The sequence below is a fragment of the Carassius gibelio genome, chromosome A5 (genome assembly GCF_023724105.1).
Source record: "Carassius gibelio isolate Cgi1373 ecotype wild population from Czech Republic chromosome A5, carGib1.2-hapl.c, whole genome shotgun sequence".
Lineage (NCBI taxonomy): Eukaryota > Metazoa > Chordata > Actinopteri > Cypriniformes > Cyprinidae > Carassius > Carassius gibelio.
The window spans coordinates 30,049,365-30,061,988 of record NC_068375.1 but is presented as its reverse complement, the minus strand read 5'-3'; the positions used below and the strand labels follow the sequence as shown (position 1 = coordinate 30,061,988).

The following is a 12,624-nucleotide window of genomic DNA, read 5'->3' as shown; positions in this document are numbered from 1 at the left end:
GACAACAACTGTGTCATAAATGTTGTTACTTTTGCTCAAATAGCGTTATAAAAAGATTATTTTACAGTTTCGATAAACCATTGCGCATGCGCAGTACTAAGCGCACGGACTCGGCACCTGCAGTGACGCGTGACAATCCGATTCAGAAGGCGGGGCTTTCTGCGATTGAGAGGCCATATTGAGCTTGCGTTTTTCCCCTTTCGAGTAACATGTCTTGGGTTTTCTATAATCTTTCACTAAAATTGAAACTGGTCTGTGGTTTCTAATGACTAAACTGTCAAATTTAGCCGGCATTTTATTTTAAAGTTTTGCATTTTCAGGTAATGCAATGTAGGCCTCCTGACTACTGCAGACGTCATTACGCAGCTGACGTGATGCGACGTGCGCCGCCTCCCTTGTGCCTTGTTATTGATTGGATATCCCTCCGCCTTCCGACGCAGTTGTCAAAGAAAAAAAAAACTAAGCTAGTTTGTAAACACTGTCGACGGAAGATATTCTAGGAGATATTTAATCTCCCAGTCCGTGAAAATGAAGTTTATGTACAAAGAAGAACATCCATTTGAGAAGCGACGGTCCGAGGGGGAGAAAATCAGAAAGAAGTACCCGGACAGAGTGCCTGTGAGTCAGACAAACGAGTTGTTTTTTGTCAGGGCCCCACACTTACAGATAACGTAAACCGAGGCATCACACAGTGACAACGCTAATATATGAGGGAAACGTTGTCATAATAGTCATTCGTTTATATAAACGTGAAATCATGCAGATGTGTGGTTAATAAATGAATTGTCATCGTCGTTTTAAGCTGTTCTTCAAATATGAAAGGACTAGTGTTAGCGTAAGTTACTTCTGTCTTCGCTATTATTGCGTCGTTTACAGTACAAGTAATAAAATAATCAATATATATTTATAAGGATATATGATATAAAATAGCATTAATACGTATTACACATAAAGATAGAGCTGGTAAACCGCTTTGTGTCTCTGCGAATCATTCAAATGAACCTTGTTTTGACAGAGTTGAGGGCAGAATGACTAGAATATGAAATTGCTATAACCATTACCAGTAATACGTTGCCATGTGCCCTCACACTAGATTCATTTTCAGTTGCATTATGTGCTGTCTGTCAAATATCAGTTTGTGAAATTGGTTAGAATGGGTATGTGACCTAAAATTCTCTATCGTTCATCCTAAATCATTATTATATAACATTATTATGCTACTAAAAATGATACTGTTATTCTCGCATTCATGGAAGTGTTTATTATTTGTTTTCCACAGGTGATCGTAGAGAAAGCTCCCAAAGCCAGAATAGGAGATCTGGACAAGAAGAAATATCTTGTCCCGTCTGACCTGACAGGTTCACTTACTTAAAAAATTCAGAATAATTTTGTATAATCTTTAATAGTATAAAAAATATGAAGGATATGCATTGACTTTTTTTACCCATTGTTTTTGAAGTGGGGCAGTTCTACTTCCTCATTCGGAAAAGGATCCACTTGAGGGCCGAAGATGCCCTCTTCTTCTTTGTCAACAACGTCATTCCTCCCACATCAGCCACTATGGGGCTTCTTTACCAGGTACATCTTTTTATTGTTTGATCTAACTGAACCTTTTGCACCTGTTTGTTTATGCGAGGAGAATTCACAAAATGTCATTTTTGATCAACGAGAACGAAGCATCTCTAAACTCTTCGTCTCTGTTTCTGTGTTGTAGGAGCACCATGAAGAAGACTTTTTTCTTTACATTGCCTACAGTGATGAAAGCGTCTATGGGGACTTTAGAGAGATATGTAACTAATTTACTTGCCCAACACTACCCTTCCTTAAAATAAAACAATCAGTATGTTAGGCCACATGAAGTGTACATGTTGAATGCACTTTCATATCCTCCAAATCTGTTTATAAATGATTTTTGTTTGTTCTCTATGCTGCCTGCATATTGTTCCTTCCTCTTTAAGAGTTCCTCTTTGCTCCTAGACAGACCAGATACAACATTTGTCCTGGTCTTTTTCAGTGAATTACTGGTAATCATATCCTTAAAAGCTTGTTCTTCACTTCTCCTTAGCCTTTTTTCCCTTTCCCTCAGTACCAACATGCATTCTGTAGTCACTTTGCTATTCAATCAATCTTTAATTTTTGGTTTGGTTTATTTTTTTAGCCACCATTTTTGCACAGACCAAAATCACTGATAGTACTGGATTATCATACCATGTAATGTGTGTGAATGTGTTTGTGTACCATTGCCAATAATTATTATTTTAAAATCAGTTGGAATTGCTGTTTATTTGAATAAACTTGTTAAAATACTTTTTTTTTTTCAGTTGTAGGAGATTGCGTTTTTGTTTCAATTGTATTATAATCATTATTATTAGGTTGGAGTTCATGAATTGAGTGTTTTTTTGGCTTGTTTGTATTATGGATTATGGATTTGTTGTGTTTTCTTTTATTTTGTTTGGTGTGTAATTGTCATGGTCACCAATCTAAGCTTGCCACCATTATAAACCTGATGTAAAAAGATGCTTTTGTCAGTCTTTAATGGGTCTTCTTGACTTAATGCTTTTCTCACAGATCTAAGAATAGATGTTGTTCAGACAGACAGGTGCTGGTCATTTAATTAGAATATCATCAAAAAGTTGATTTATTTCTCTAATTCCATTCAAAAAGTGAAACGTATATATTATATTAATTCAGTACACATAGACTGATATATTTCAAATGTTTATTTCTTTTAATTTTGATTATAACTGACAACTAAGGAAAAATCCCAAATTCAGTATCAGACAATTAGAATATTACTTAAGACCAATACAAAGAAAGGATTTTTAGAAATCTTGGCCAACTGAAAAGTATGAGCATGAAAAGTATGCGCATGTAGAGCACTCAGTACTTAATTGGAGCTCATTTTGCCTGAATTACTGCAGCAATGTGGCATGGCATGGAGTCGATCAGTCTGTGGCACTGGGTAAGGTCAGGTGAGTTTGCTGATCAATTAAGAACAGGGATATCGTGGTCCTTAAACCAGATACTGGTAGCTTTGTCACTGTGTACAGGTGCCAAGTCTTGTTGGAAATGAAATCTGCATTTCCATAAAGTTGGTCAGCAGCAGGAATCATGAAGTGCTCTAAAACTTCCCGGTATAAGGCTGTGTTGATCTCAGAAAACACAGTGGACCAACACCAGCAGATGACATGGCAACCCAAACCATCACTGACTGTGGAAACTTTACACTGGACCTCAAGCAACATGGATTGTGTGCCTCTCTTCTCTTCCTCCAGACTCTGGGACCCTGATTTCTAAAGGAAATGCAAAATTTACTTTCATCTGAGAGCATAACTTTGGACCACTCAGCAGCAGTTCAGTCCTTTTTGAAGTGAGACGCTTCTGACGCTGTCTGTTGTTCAAAAGTGACTTGACACAAGGAATGTGACAGCTGAAACCCATGTCATGCATACGTCTCTGCGTAGTGGTTCTTGAAGCAGTGACTACAGCTGCAGTCCACTCTTTGTGAATCTCCCCCACATTTTTGAATGGGTTTTGTTTCACAATCCTCTCCAGGGCGTGGTTATCCCTATTGCTTGTACACTTTTTCTCTACCACATCTTTTCCTTCTCTTCGCCTCTCTATTAATGTGCTTGGATGCAGAGCTCTGTGAACAGCCAGCCTCTTTTGCAATGACCTTTTATGTCTTGCCCTCCTTGTGCAAGGTGTGAATGGTCATCTTTTGGTCAAGTCAGCAGTCTTAACCATGATTGTGTAGCCCACCGAACTAGACTGAGAGACCATTTAAAGGCCTTTGCAGGAGTTTTGAGTTAATAAGCTGATTAGAGTGTGGCACCAGGTGTCTTCAATATTGAACCATTTCACAATATTCTAATTTTCTGAGATAATGAATTCGGGATTTTCCTTAGTTATCAGTTATAATCATCAAAATTAAAAGAAATAAACATTTGAAATATACCAGTCTGTGTGTAATGAATTAATATAATATACATGTTTCACTTTTGAATCGAATTAGAGAAATAAATAAACTTTTGATGACATAGATAGATAGATAGATAGGTTTTATTTATAAATTATTTAAAATATAATAATTATATAAAAAGTTATTAGGATTTTGCAGAGGATTTAGACAATTGTTTGGGGTACAACAATGGGTTAAAGTATATTTTAATTTTGAGCATGTTTAATTTCATAATAATGCTTATAATTAATATCTGAAGTAAGATTTACATATTTGTTGGGGGTATAAAAACAGAAAAATAAACTCAAAAGATAGAAATAAAGTTTGAATAAAACACTAAAATGTTTACAAATAGTAGCGCATTTAACACCTTTCTTATTTTTCGAACTCAGTATTGTTTTAGGCGTCGCTGAACTTTTGCCTTCCAATTTAAAAACAGGCACATATTTACATTTACTTAGGCTAAATTTAACTAATAGACCTTTTATTTAGATAATAGTAGACTATTTTAATGATATTCCTTATAATACTTGTCATATGTGGAAAAAGCGAATCATTTTTGGGCTCATTGACACGTGTCGTCATCAAGGTACGACAACAGCGGAAGTGCGTCATACTGGGTTTCCTGTCGTTTTCATTTTGGTTGATTACTGATACGCTTGTTCATTTTTCCTTAAGGAAAGCCTTCAGACAAGCTCAGCGTTCTTTTAATCTCAGAAACGGACAAAAGTGCGTTACATGAAGATTCCATGAATGTCACTGCAAGAGTTTTATTTAGTTCGCAGATTTTGCAAGCTAGCTGACTAAACTGTCACTTGAGCCGTTAGCCTGCTAGCCTAATGGTCGGGTGTTAATGCAACTTACTGCAGATAGAAATTACTGAAATTACTTTGTTTTATTAATTCATGCGTATGAAAGATGATTTTTCTTGAACAGATTAACTGAATCAACTGACGAAGCAATTTGGTTACTGCAGGCATAGTCAGCTAGCTTGTGAAGTCCTCATAGAGCTAACGTTGCCTTGTATTGCTTCTCAGATTACCACATCTCTTTCTTCTAAATAATATTTTGCTCTAACTCGTAGTCTTTGGTTTTTAGAATTGATATGGTAAGTTGGTTTAAACAACGTTAGCAAGGCTCGTCAACTTTTTGACAGCTGCTTTAGTTTGTGTTTGTGGTGTGTCATTCTGAACCTGTCAAATGTCTAAATTGTGCTGTACAGCAATACTAAGAATGTTATTGGTCCAGTAATGTTTTTAACATTGCCATTCTACAAGGTTAAATGATTTCGAGACTTGAATTGTTTCTCACTGACTATTCTGATGTTAGTTGTGGTAAAAGTCCACTAAAATCTATATTCAATCTCAGCGGACTCATTAGAGACTAAACATGTAGATGGTGATCTTTGTTGTAACATATTTTCCTAACATCTTGACTACAGCTGGCACCACCGATCCCTACTATCATGCCGGCTCTTCTGGAGAGGCCCAAACTGTCCAATGCTATGGCACGTGCCTTACATAAGCACATTATGAGAGAGAGGGAGCGGAAGAGACAAGGTGAGTCCAGGGATCCACTGTTTATTATTTTTTACTACATTAAATAAAAAAATGTCCATGCTCATGTTGCTCTCCGTTGCTTTGTTTGAATTATAGGGTTGTTGATTGTGTGCACTTTGTGATCAGTTATCAATTGTTTTTCTCAGAGGAGGAAGAGGTGGACAAAATGATGGAGCAGAAACTAAAAGAAGAAGAAGAGAGGAAGAGGAAGAAAGAGATGGAGGAGAGAATGTCCTTAGAGGAAACAAAAGAGCAGGTGCATCTGTATAATTGCTTCATTCTAATACTTGGATTATTTACAAGTGATGTAAGATTATGTCTCAGGACTCCTGACCAGCCCTATATTTCTCTCTCTTTAGATTATGAAGATGGGAGTGAAGCTGCAGGGTCTTCAAGAGGAGAAGCACCAGCTTTTTCTGCAGCTGAAGAAAGTCCTACATGAGGAGGAGAAAAGACGTCGGAAGGAACAGAGGTATGGAAAAGAAACCTGACATAGTCAGATGGAAAAATTAAGTCTCCAAGCATAAGTTTATCCATCCCTAGAGACCTGATACTATCCAATTTGTCTAATCAGCACCGTTGTCTGATACCCAAAACCTGCTCTCTTTTTTTTTTTCTTCTTTTTATTAGATTTTCAAAACAACAGCACAAAAATAAAACAGATTAAAAAAAAAAATACTGCCAGCACTGTCTACAAGTAAAATGAATATCTACTTGATATAGTTATACCCTAGATATAAGTCCTTCACAGTTCTATGGAGCTATATTTGACTACCTAATGAACCGGTCACAAATAGATTTAACTAGTAGTGCAATGGATCACAAAACTCACGGTTCTGATCATTTTATGGATTTTGAGTGTCAGATCAGATCATTTTTCACATCAGCTAAAAAAAAGTTTGTTTTTCGTTTATTAATACTTATTACTAAAAGCTTAGTTTAAGTACTTCTATACCACTGCAAAAACTTCCCGCTTAACTAATAAAAGTCAGTAACAAAACCATAACAATTACACAAATTACAAGCATTGATGCATACAACATAACACAGTTACAAATAAAGCCAGTAACAGTAGTATTCAGGTGCAGAAAAATAAGTGTAAAATAACACAATAGTGCTCACTGCACAACTTAAATACAGAGGAAGCTTTGTTAAAACTTTGGTGTTGTTTGATTAGCAGACAGAAGCAGCTATTTATGGGTTGCTGTCTCTTTAAGACCAAATGCATGGACCTAATACTGATACACATCCGACTTCTTTCTCAGGTGTTTACAGTCCCTTAAGACACAGCAGACGTGTTTACCTGAATACTTGCTAAAATGGGTATTTTAACAGCTTTGTGTGTATGTGTTCGTTCAAGCACAAAGAGATGTGAAAGAGGAATCAATTTGGTGTTCTCGTCTGAATTGCATCCTCTCTGTGTGTGTGTGTGTGTGCGAGTGCTTTGGATCTGTGCACAGAAAACAATGCGTGAGTTCCGATTCGAGGTCTCTCTCTTCCACTTGAATAGATAAAATTTGCTTTCATGTGTAAAGTGTCAAGACAAAACACATGCAAATGATAAACTTCCACTCTGTGATGGTTAACAGTTATTCCGCGAATCACATGTGTGCCGAACTGTGGGATCTGGTCTGTACAGATCGTCTAGTAGGGCTGTGCAATTTATCACATACGATTGTCAGTAAAGCTGCTGCTGTGATTAGTAGTAAATCACCATCACCTGCTTTCAGATTGAGCGTCATTCACTTCACAGAGCCAAAGTTCACTGAAAATTAGCCAATATCACGTTCATAATCACAGATTAATTGATTACGCCTATCTTGTCAGAGAACAATGGCTTTGTGTATAATATATATAATATACACACACCCCACTATTCAGTAGTTTTTTTTTTCTTTAAATGCTTTTATTCAGCAGTGATGCACAGAAAATATTATATATAATATTACAAAAGATTCCAAAATTAAATACTGCGACTTCACCCAAAAGGGGGAGGGGGGATTATTATCCAAAGCTGTCAGATTTTGAAAATGACATGTTTGCTAATCAGTTTATCATGTTTAATATATTAACAGTGACATGACAACTCTGACCTCGGCAACATACCAGCCAAACATGGCCATCCACAGTGGGCCGCACCTTCTCAGCATGCAAGGTGACCGCTATTTGGCTTCTTCAGTGGTCTGTCAAAGAAGTATAAAGCTGTAACTGTCATTTAGACTCTACTAGAGTTGCCCTTCAATAATGACTTCATTTTGCTCCACCACTTGTTTTCACATAGCAGGGCAGTCTAGTCATGGGCGTCCTGGTGCTCTTCTTGGGGAACGCAGTAAACAGCTCTTCCAGTCTCCAGTCATTCCTGTGAGTGTGATATTTTAATGTAAATCAATCTGTTTATACCTGAAACGAACAAAACTTTTTTTTACAATGAGGGACACCCAGTTCAACTACCACTCACAGATTGGATATTTTTTGGTGTGTGTGTGTGCTTGTACATTAAAAAAATATTGGTTGCTTGCCACCTTTTCAGACGCGTCATTTCCAGTCTCAGCCAGGATTCAGTGCAGCTGGAACAGAGCATGGCCAGTACTCTGGAGCCCAGCCGAGTCATAGCCCCTATGGAGTCACCCAGTCGCAGCATACATCACCTTTTGCCTCCAGTCAGCCGGTGCCAGCCAATTATGCCAGTGGTTCACAACTTAGAGGTACCTTGTTTGTACTGTCCCTCAGTTCTTATGATTAGATGTGGATATGTGTTATTGTTTGCTTGTAAGACTCAAAAGGTTCTTATGTTCATTTTCTTGTTGTATTCTTGAACAGGGTGTACATTTGTGGTGTGTTGTTTTTCTGTTTCCAGGTGCATCAGCATTCCAGACCATGCAGTACTTGCCCCATCAACAGCAAGGTTATGCGGTCCACAGTCACTTCACCTCTCAGCCAGGTGTGTGTAATGTGTCTTTGTCAGTAGTGAACCTTGACTCTTGAACCTAGGCCCTCTCCCCTTCCCTCGTCAGTGATAAAGAACAAACTACCAGTGTAGCTTGCGGTGTCTTCTTCTAAAAGTCATCTTTGACAATTGCACCTTTGAAACAAGAGGCTAATCCAGTCTTAGTCATCTCACTCACTGGATGAGAAGCGCTACACCACAGTTTTAAAATTCGAACACATTGATTTGTGTGAGTGTACACACTCAGCGGCACCACCAGCGACTGTCCACGGATCCCAGCTGCGACTCAGTGCTGTTCAAAATGCTGCCGTGCCACGGAGCACCACTCTCATCTTTTCCATTAAATTCCATTATGTTTATCCCAAATTATTGTTAATGTACATAATGAGTTCATCCTAGGCTGTTTAAATTTTCAGCAAAATGTCTGTCTTTCTGTGGCTTTAAAAAAAGTCTGTGCTTCATGCACACTGCATTGGATCGCACTTCCAGCCTTCAAGAGACGTTCATTTAATTTTGGCCCTGTTTTTTTTTTCTTTTCAACATGTCTACTTATATTCATTCATGTCTATCTTGTGCTGGAACCTATAGAAAAAATAGATGATTGATTCACGTGCCTCTTGAACTGAATATAGTGATCTCACACCACATGAAAGAGCAGAACTTTTATTGTTTGTATTTTGTGATCAGATTGAAGGCAAGGCAGCTCAGTAAGCTTTTTAACAGGGCCTGCCCCCCATAATTGTTTTCCCCTTCGTCTTTTTGCAGACACCTTCACAATCCTTCTGTATTACTACTTTCATTCCAGGTTATATCCCCAGCGCTGGGATTCCCCTGCAGAAACAGTTGGAGCATGCTAACCAGCAGTCGGGCTTCACAGACTCTGTAAGTAGGGCTGGTCAGGATGTAGACTGGGAACAAAGAAAGGACAGCTGAGCGCAGAGTGTCACTGGATCCATATGTTTGTGTAAACATTACCATATTTGTGTTTTCAGAGTCCATTGAGGCCCATGCATCCACAGGCTCTGCATGTAAGCGCTGCAGGTTTGCTGCCTACTGCTTCTATTGCTGTCCAGATCCCTCCTGGCAAGGTCAGAGCCAAGCCAATTAATCAAATCTGTATTAACTTAGTCTTCCTGCTGCATTAATTTGCAATTAATTGATTTTTAGCCTTAAATAGCATGATTACTTGTTATGTTTTGGGGATTGATGTCTTATTTTTTTTATTATTATTTTTTTTGGACAGTCTGGCTTGCCGTATGCTCATCCACCAAGACCAGCTTCTCCAGGTGCGTTCACACATGGAACGCCCTCACAACAAGCACATGCGGTGAGTTCTGTCCAAACCAAGTATACCTTTTTATATATAGCATGTATGTACATTTCCTTAATATATAAATACTGTTTTTTTGGACTTTATATTCATTAAAGAATCCTGGAAACATTTGTGTGTATATCACATAATGTATAACATATGTATGTTATATAAGATCACAGTTTCTACAGAAATACTAAGCAGCCCGACTGTTTGGCTGTGATGGCTGCTGAAAATTAAGCTTTTCCATCAGAAGAATAAATTACATTAAAAAATATATTAAAGTAGAAAACGGTAATTTTTCATTATTATATTTCAAAGCATTACTGTATTTTTGATCAAATAAATGCAGCTTTGGCTAGCATGAAAGACTTCTTTTTAAAAAAACAAGTAAAAAAAATAAATCTTTCCAACCTCAAATTTTGAATGGTAATGTGTGTGTGTGTGTGTGTGTGTGTGTGTGTGTGTGTGTGTGTATAGTATTTCAAATGATTTCAGATTTCTGACCCCATAAGCTGCGTAAAATATGATCTTGTTTTTGCGCAGGTTGTCAGTGAACAATGGCTCTGTGTAGTTACTGCATGCTACAGTTAGCTGTTCAGCCTCCTAGCTAGATAAAAGTTTCAAAGGACAAATGTTTCAGGACAAATTGCCTGATTAAAACTTAAGCGACAAAAAATAACCAGTGAAGCATCGAAACACAAAAATGATTGTTCTTATTTTATTGCATTCAACATAAACACACATTTCACCAACTAAAATAGTTCCAACGTCCAAACCGAGATCACAGCAGAAGTATTGCGCAATCTCCAAGCAGGCAGCGGTGTTTTATTACTGAATGATTCAGTGTTTTGAACAAGTCAGGTAACTGAATGACTCAATGACTCCATTATGTGACTTGACACCACCACCTACTGCCGCATTTTCTATGTTTAAAAGTATGTACCCCCCCCCCCCCCCCCAGCATTTCTAATTTGAATATTCATTATTGTATTTAAAACTTTAATCTCATAACATAATTCCTTGCAGTTGTAATTGTGCAATGTAAATTATTTAATTTGTTTGGTGTAGAGCCTTAATGTAAATTTAATCTATTGATCAATTGTAAGAATTTGACATGAAATATGATGCATACATTTTAATAAGGTTTAAAAAATGGCTTTTGTAAAGGTAAATAACAACCTGAGGTTAGTATAAAAATATGCAGATGAATGTAAAAGCTAGTAGAACAGATAAAATATTGCTTCAGAATAAATTTTACACCACCAGAAATTTCAGTGATGCAGTGCTTTTTTTTGGTATAGGATATTGTTTAAACCATGTAGAAACCATGATTTAGTGTTTGATTAAGATCTGTATAAGGAAATTGACATTCTGTTTTGTTTCTCCTTTTGTTGTACAGGCTACATTTCAAAGCTCTTCTCAACCAAGCCCTCGCCACACCTACCTTTCTCACAGCCAGTCAGGGCAGAGGTTTTACCACCATAGCAAATAGATTTTAATTTCAGTCTAATGCAGAATGTAAGGCTGTGAAGATAAGATCTGCCACTAACACTTTGGAGCCTTTTGGATTAAAGCTACATAGCGCACAACACTTGGCATCAAAGTGTTACGATATAGAACACATGACTGTATTAGGCCATTTTCTCTGTTATTCTTAAGCTGTTAGACTTCCCTTTGCAACAGGGTATGCCATATTTCATTATTACAGTGGGATGTGTCTGAAAGTTTCTTCAGCTGTGCCAACATTAGTAACATTATAATACTACCACTAAATGGCACAACTAAAATTAAATCTGGTTTTAAAACTAACTAAACAATATAGGAACAGACTAAATTTTATTTCCATGTTCTGTAACAGATCTCCCACTCTGTGCTCTCTATAACTTGCATTAACATTTGATGAATACACCTTTTCCCAACTTCAAAGAGCTGGAAAATAATATTTTCATATGATTTTAAATTGCAAATGTGACGTTTTTAGCCAACCGACTGAATTTCACAAAACTGCACTTAAAAATATGAATATTATTAATAATCTGTTTAAAAGAACTTGTTAAAATCCTAAATAAAAAGCTGTGTGGGAAAAAAAATATATTTTTGACTTGTCATCTTTTTATTTATATTTTTCTTTGGTGTTTATTATTCTTTTTAGTGTCAATGAATTATGTGGTTGGGTGGGAGTGTGTTTTGATATTGGCTTATGTAAATACCTAAATTAATTCACCACTCTCTTAACAATTTAGTTAATCTAAGTTCAATAATCTGTTGGGGGGTTTTTTTTAGGCTGTTTCTCCTAAATACTGTGGAAATCCCCAGTACTGTTGACCACATAGCACTTCGACATCTTGAAAGCATGATAAACTTTTAAGTCTGTCCTTTCCTACATTTCCCTTCAGTTTAAGACATTAGGAATAGACTATTGTAAGCTGAAGGACTTTTTTTTTTTTTAGATAGATAGATAAATTTACAGCTTTCCCATATTCATAACTCATGAATCTCTCGTATTCTGAAGCCATTAGAAGTAAATCACTTTTTTTTTAATTGTCCAAGGGATTAATAAAAAACTCATCACTTACCCTCGTGTTCTCAAAACGTGACCTTGTTTTATGGAACACAGATCTTTTGTTTCATAGAAGAAAAATGTTTGGAATGAAATGAGGGTAAGAAAATAATGACAATGTTTATTTCTGGGTAAACCGTAGTTTTGTCAAGTTATGAGGTCACCTGAAAAGAGTACTGTTTAATAAAATGCCATGGAAGTTAGTGTGTGGTTAGCCATCAGAGGCTTTCCAAATAGTCCTCTCAAAAACCACTAAAAACTTGGCAGGAAGTAATGAAGGAA

The 12,624-nt window shown here is 36.9% G+C and overlaps 2 protein-coding genes across 5 annotated transcripts; both read left to right on the top strand.

Annotated features, from left to right (window-relative positions):
• The first annotated feature begins 362 nt into the window (after positions 1-362).
• Positions 363-2,517, top strand: LOC128011411 (gamma-aminobutyric acid receptor-associated protein-like). Its single transcript, XM_052593760.1, has 4 exons — positions 363-618; positions 1,280-1,358; positions 1,460-1,578; positions 1,715-2,517. Exons 1-4 carry the CDS (start codon positions 529-531, stop codon positions 1,796-1,798), a joined length of 372 nt encoding a protein of 123 aa, XP_052449720.1. The 5' UTR covers positions 363-528; the 3' UTR covers positions 1,799-2,517.
• A 2,024-nt stretch (positions 2,518-4,541) lies between these two features.
• On the top strand, positions 4,542-11,874 carry LOC128011390 (G protein pathway suppressor 2). 4 transcript variants are annotated; one of them, XM_052593720.1, is made up of 13 exons: positions 4,598-4,690; positions 4,999-5,069; positions 5,403-5,520; positions 5,667-5,776; positions 5,880-5,992; positions 7,596-7,675; positions 7,802-7,881; positions 8,051-8,225; positions 8,378-8,461; positions 9,273-9,349; positions 9,460-9,555; positions 9,711-9,794; positions 11,182-11,874. In XM_052593720.1, the coding sequence occupies exons 2-13, from the start codon at positions 5,067-5,069 to the stop codon at positions 11,272-11,274; spliced, it is 1,113 nt and encodes a 370-aa protein (XP_052449680.1). In that variant the 5' UTR covers positions 4,598-4,690; positions 4,999-5,066; the 3' UTR covers positions 11,275-11,874. The 4 variants fall into 4 exon arrangements, with proteins under 4 accessions (XP_052449707.1, XP_052449680.1, XP_052449689.1 ...); XM_052593729.1 differs by having other exon boundaries at positions 4,599-4,690; positions 5,046-5,069; XM_052593747.1 differs by lacking the exon at positions 4,999-5,069 and having other exon boundaries at positions 4,542-4,690.
• Positions 11,875-12,624: the final 750 nt, after the last annotated feature.

What these genes read in the sequence shown, in the direction of transcription:
- LOC128011411 (XM_052593760.1), top strand. Translation starts at nt 529, where the DNA reads ATGAAGTTTATGTACAAAGAAGAACATCCATTTGAGAAGCGACGGTCC. An exon ending in TGTCCCGTCTGACCTGACAG is followed by an intron (nt 1,359 to 1,459) that starts GTTCACTTACTT and finishes TTGTTTTTGAAG; the next exon opens with TGGGGCAGTTCTACTTCCTC. An exon ending in CTATGGGGCTTCTTTACCAG is followed by an intron (nt 1,579 to 1,714) that starts GTACATCTTTTT and finishes TCTGTGTTGTAG; the next exon opens with GAGCACCATGAAGAAGACTT.
- LOC128011390 (XM_052593720.1), top strand. An exon ending in GAGGGAGCGGAAGAGACAAG is followed by an intron (nt 5,521 to 5,666) that starts GTGAGTCCAGGG and finishes TGTTTTTCTCAG; the next exon opens with AGGAGGAAGAGGTGGACAAA. An exon ending in TCCAGTCTCCAGTCATTCCT is followed by an intron (nt 7,882 to 8,050) that starts GTGAGTGTGATA and finishes CCACCTTTTCAG; the next exon opens with ACGCGTCATTTCCAGTCTCA.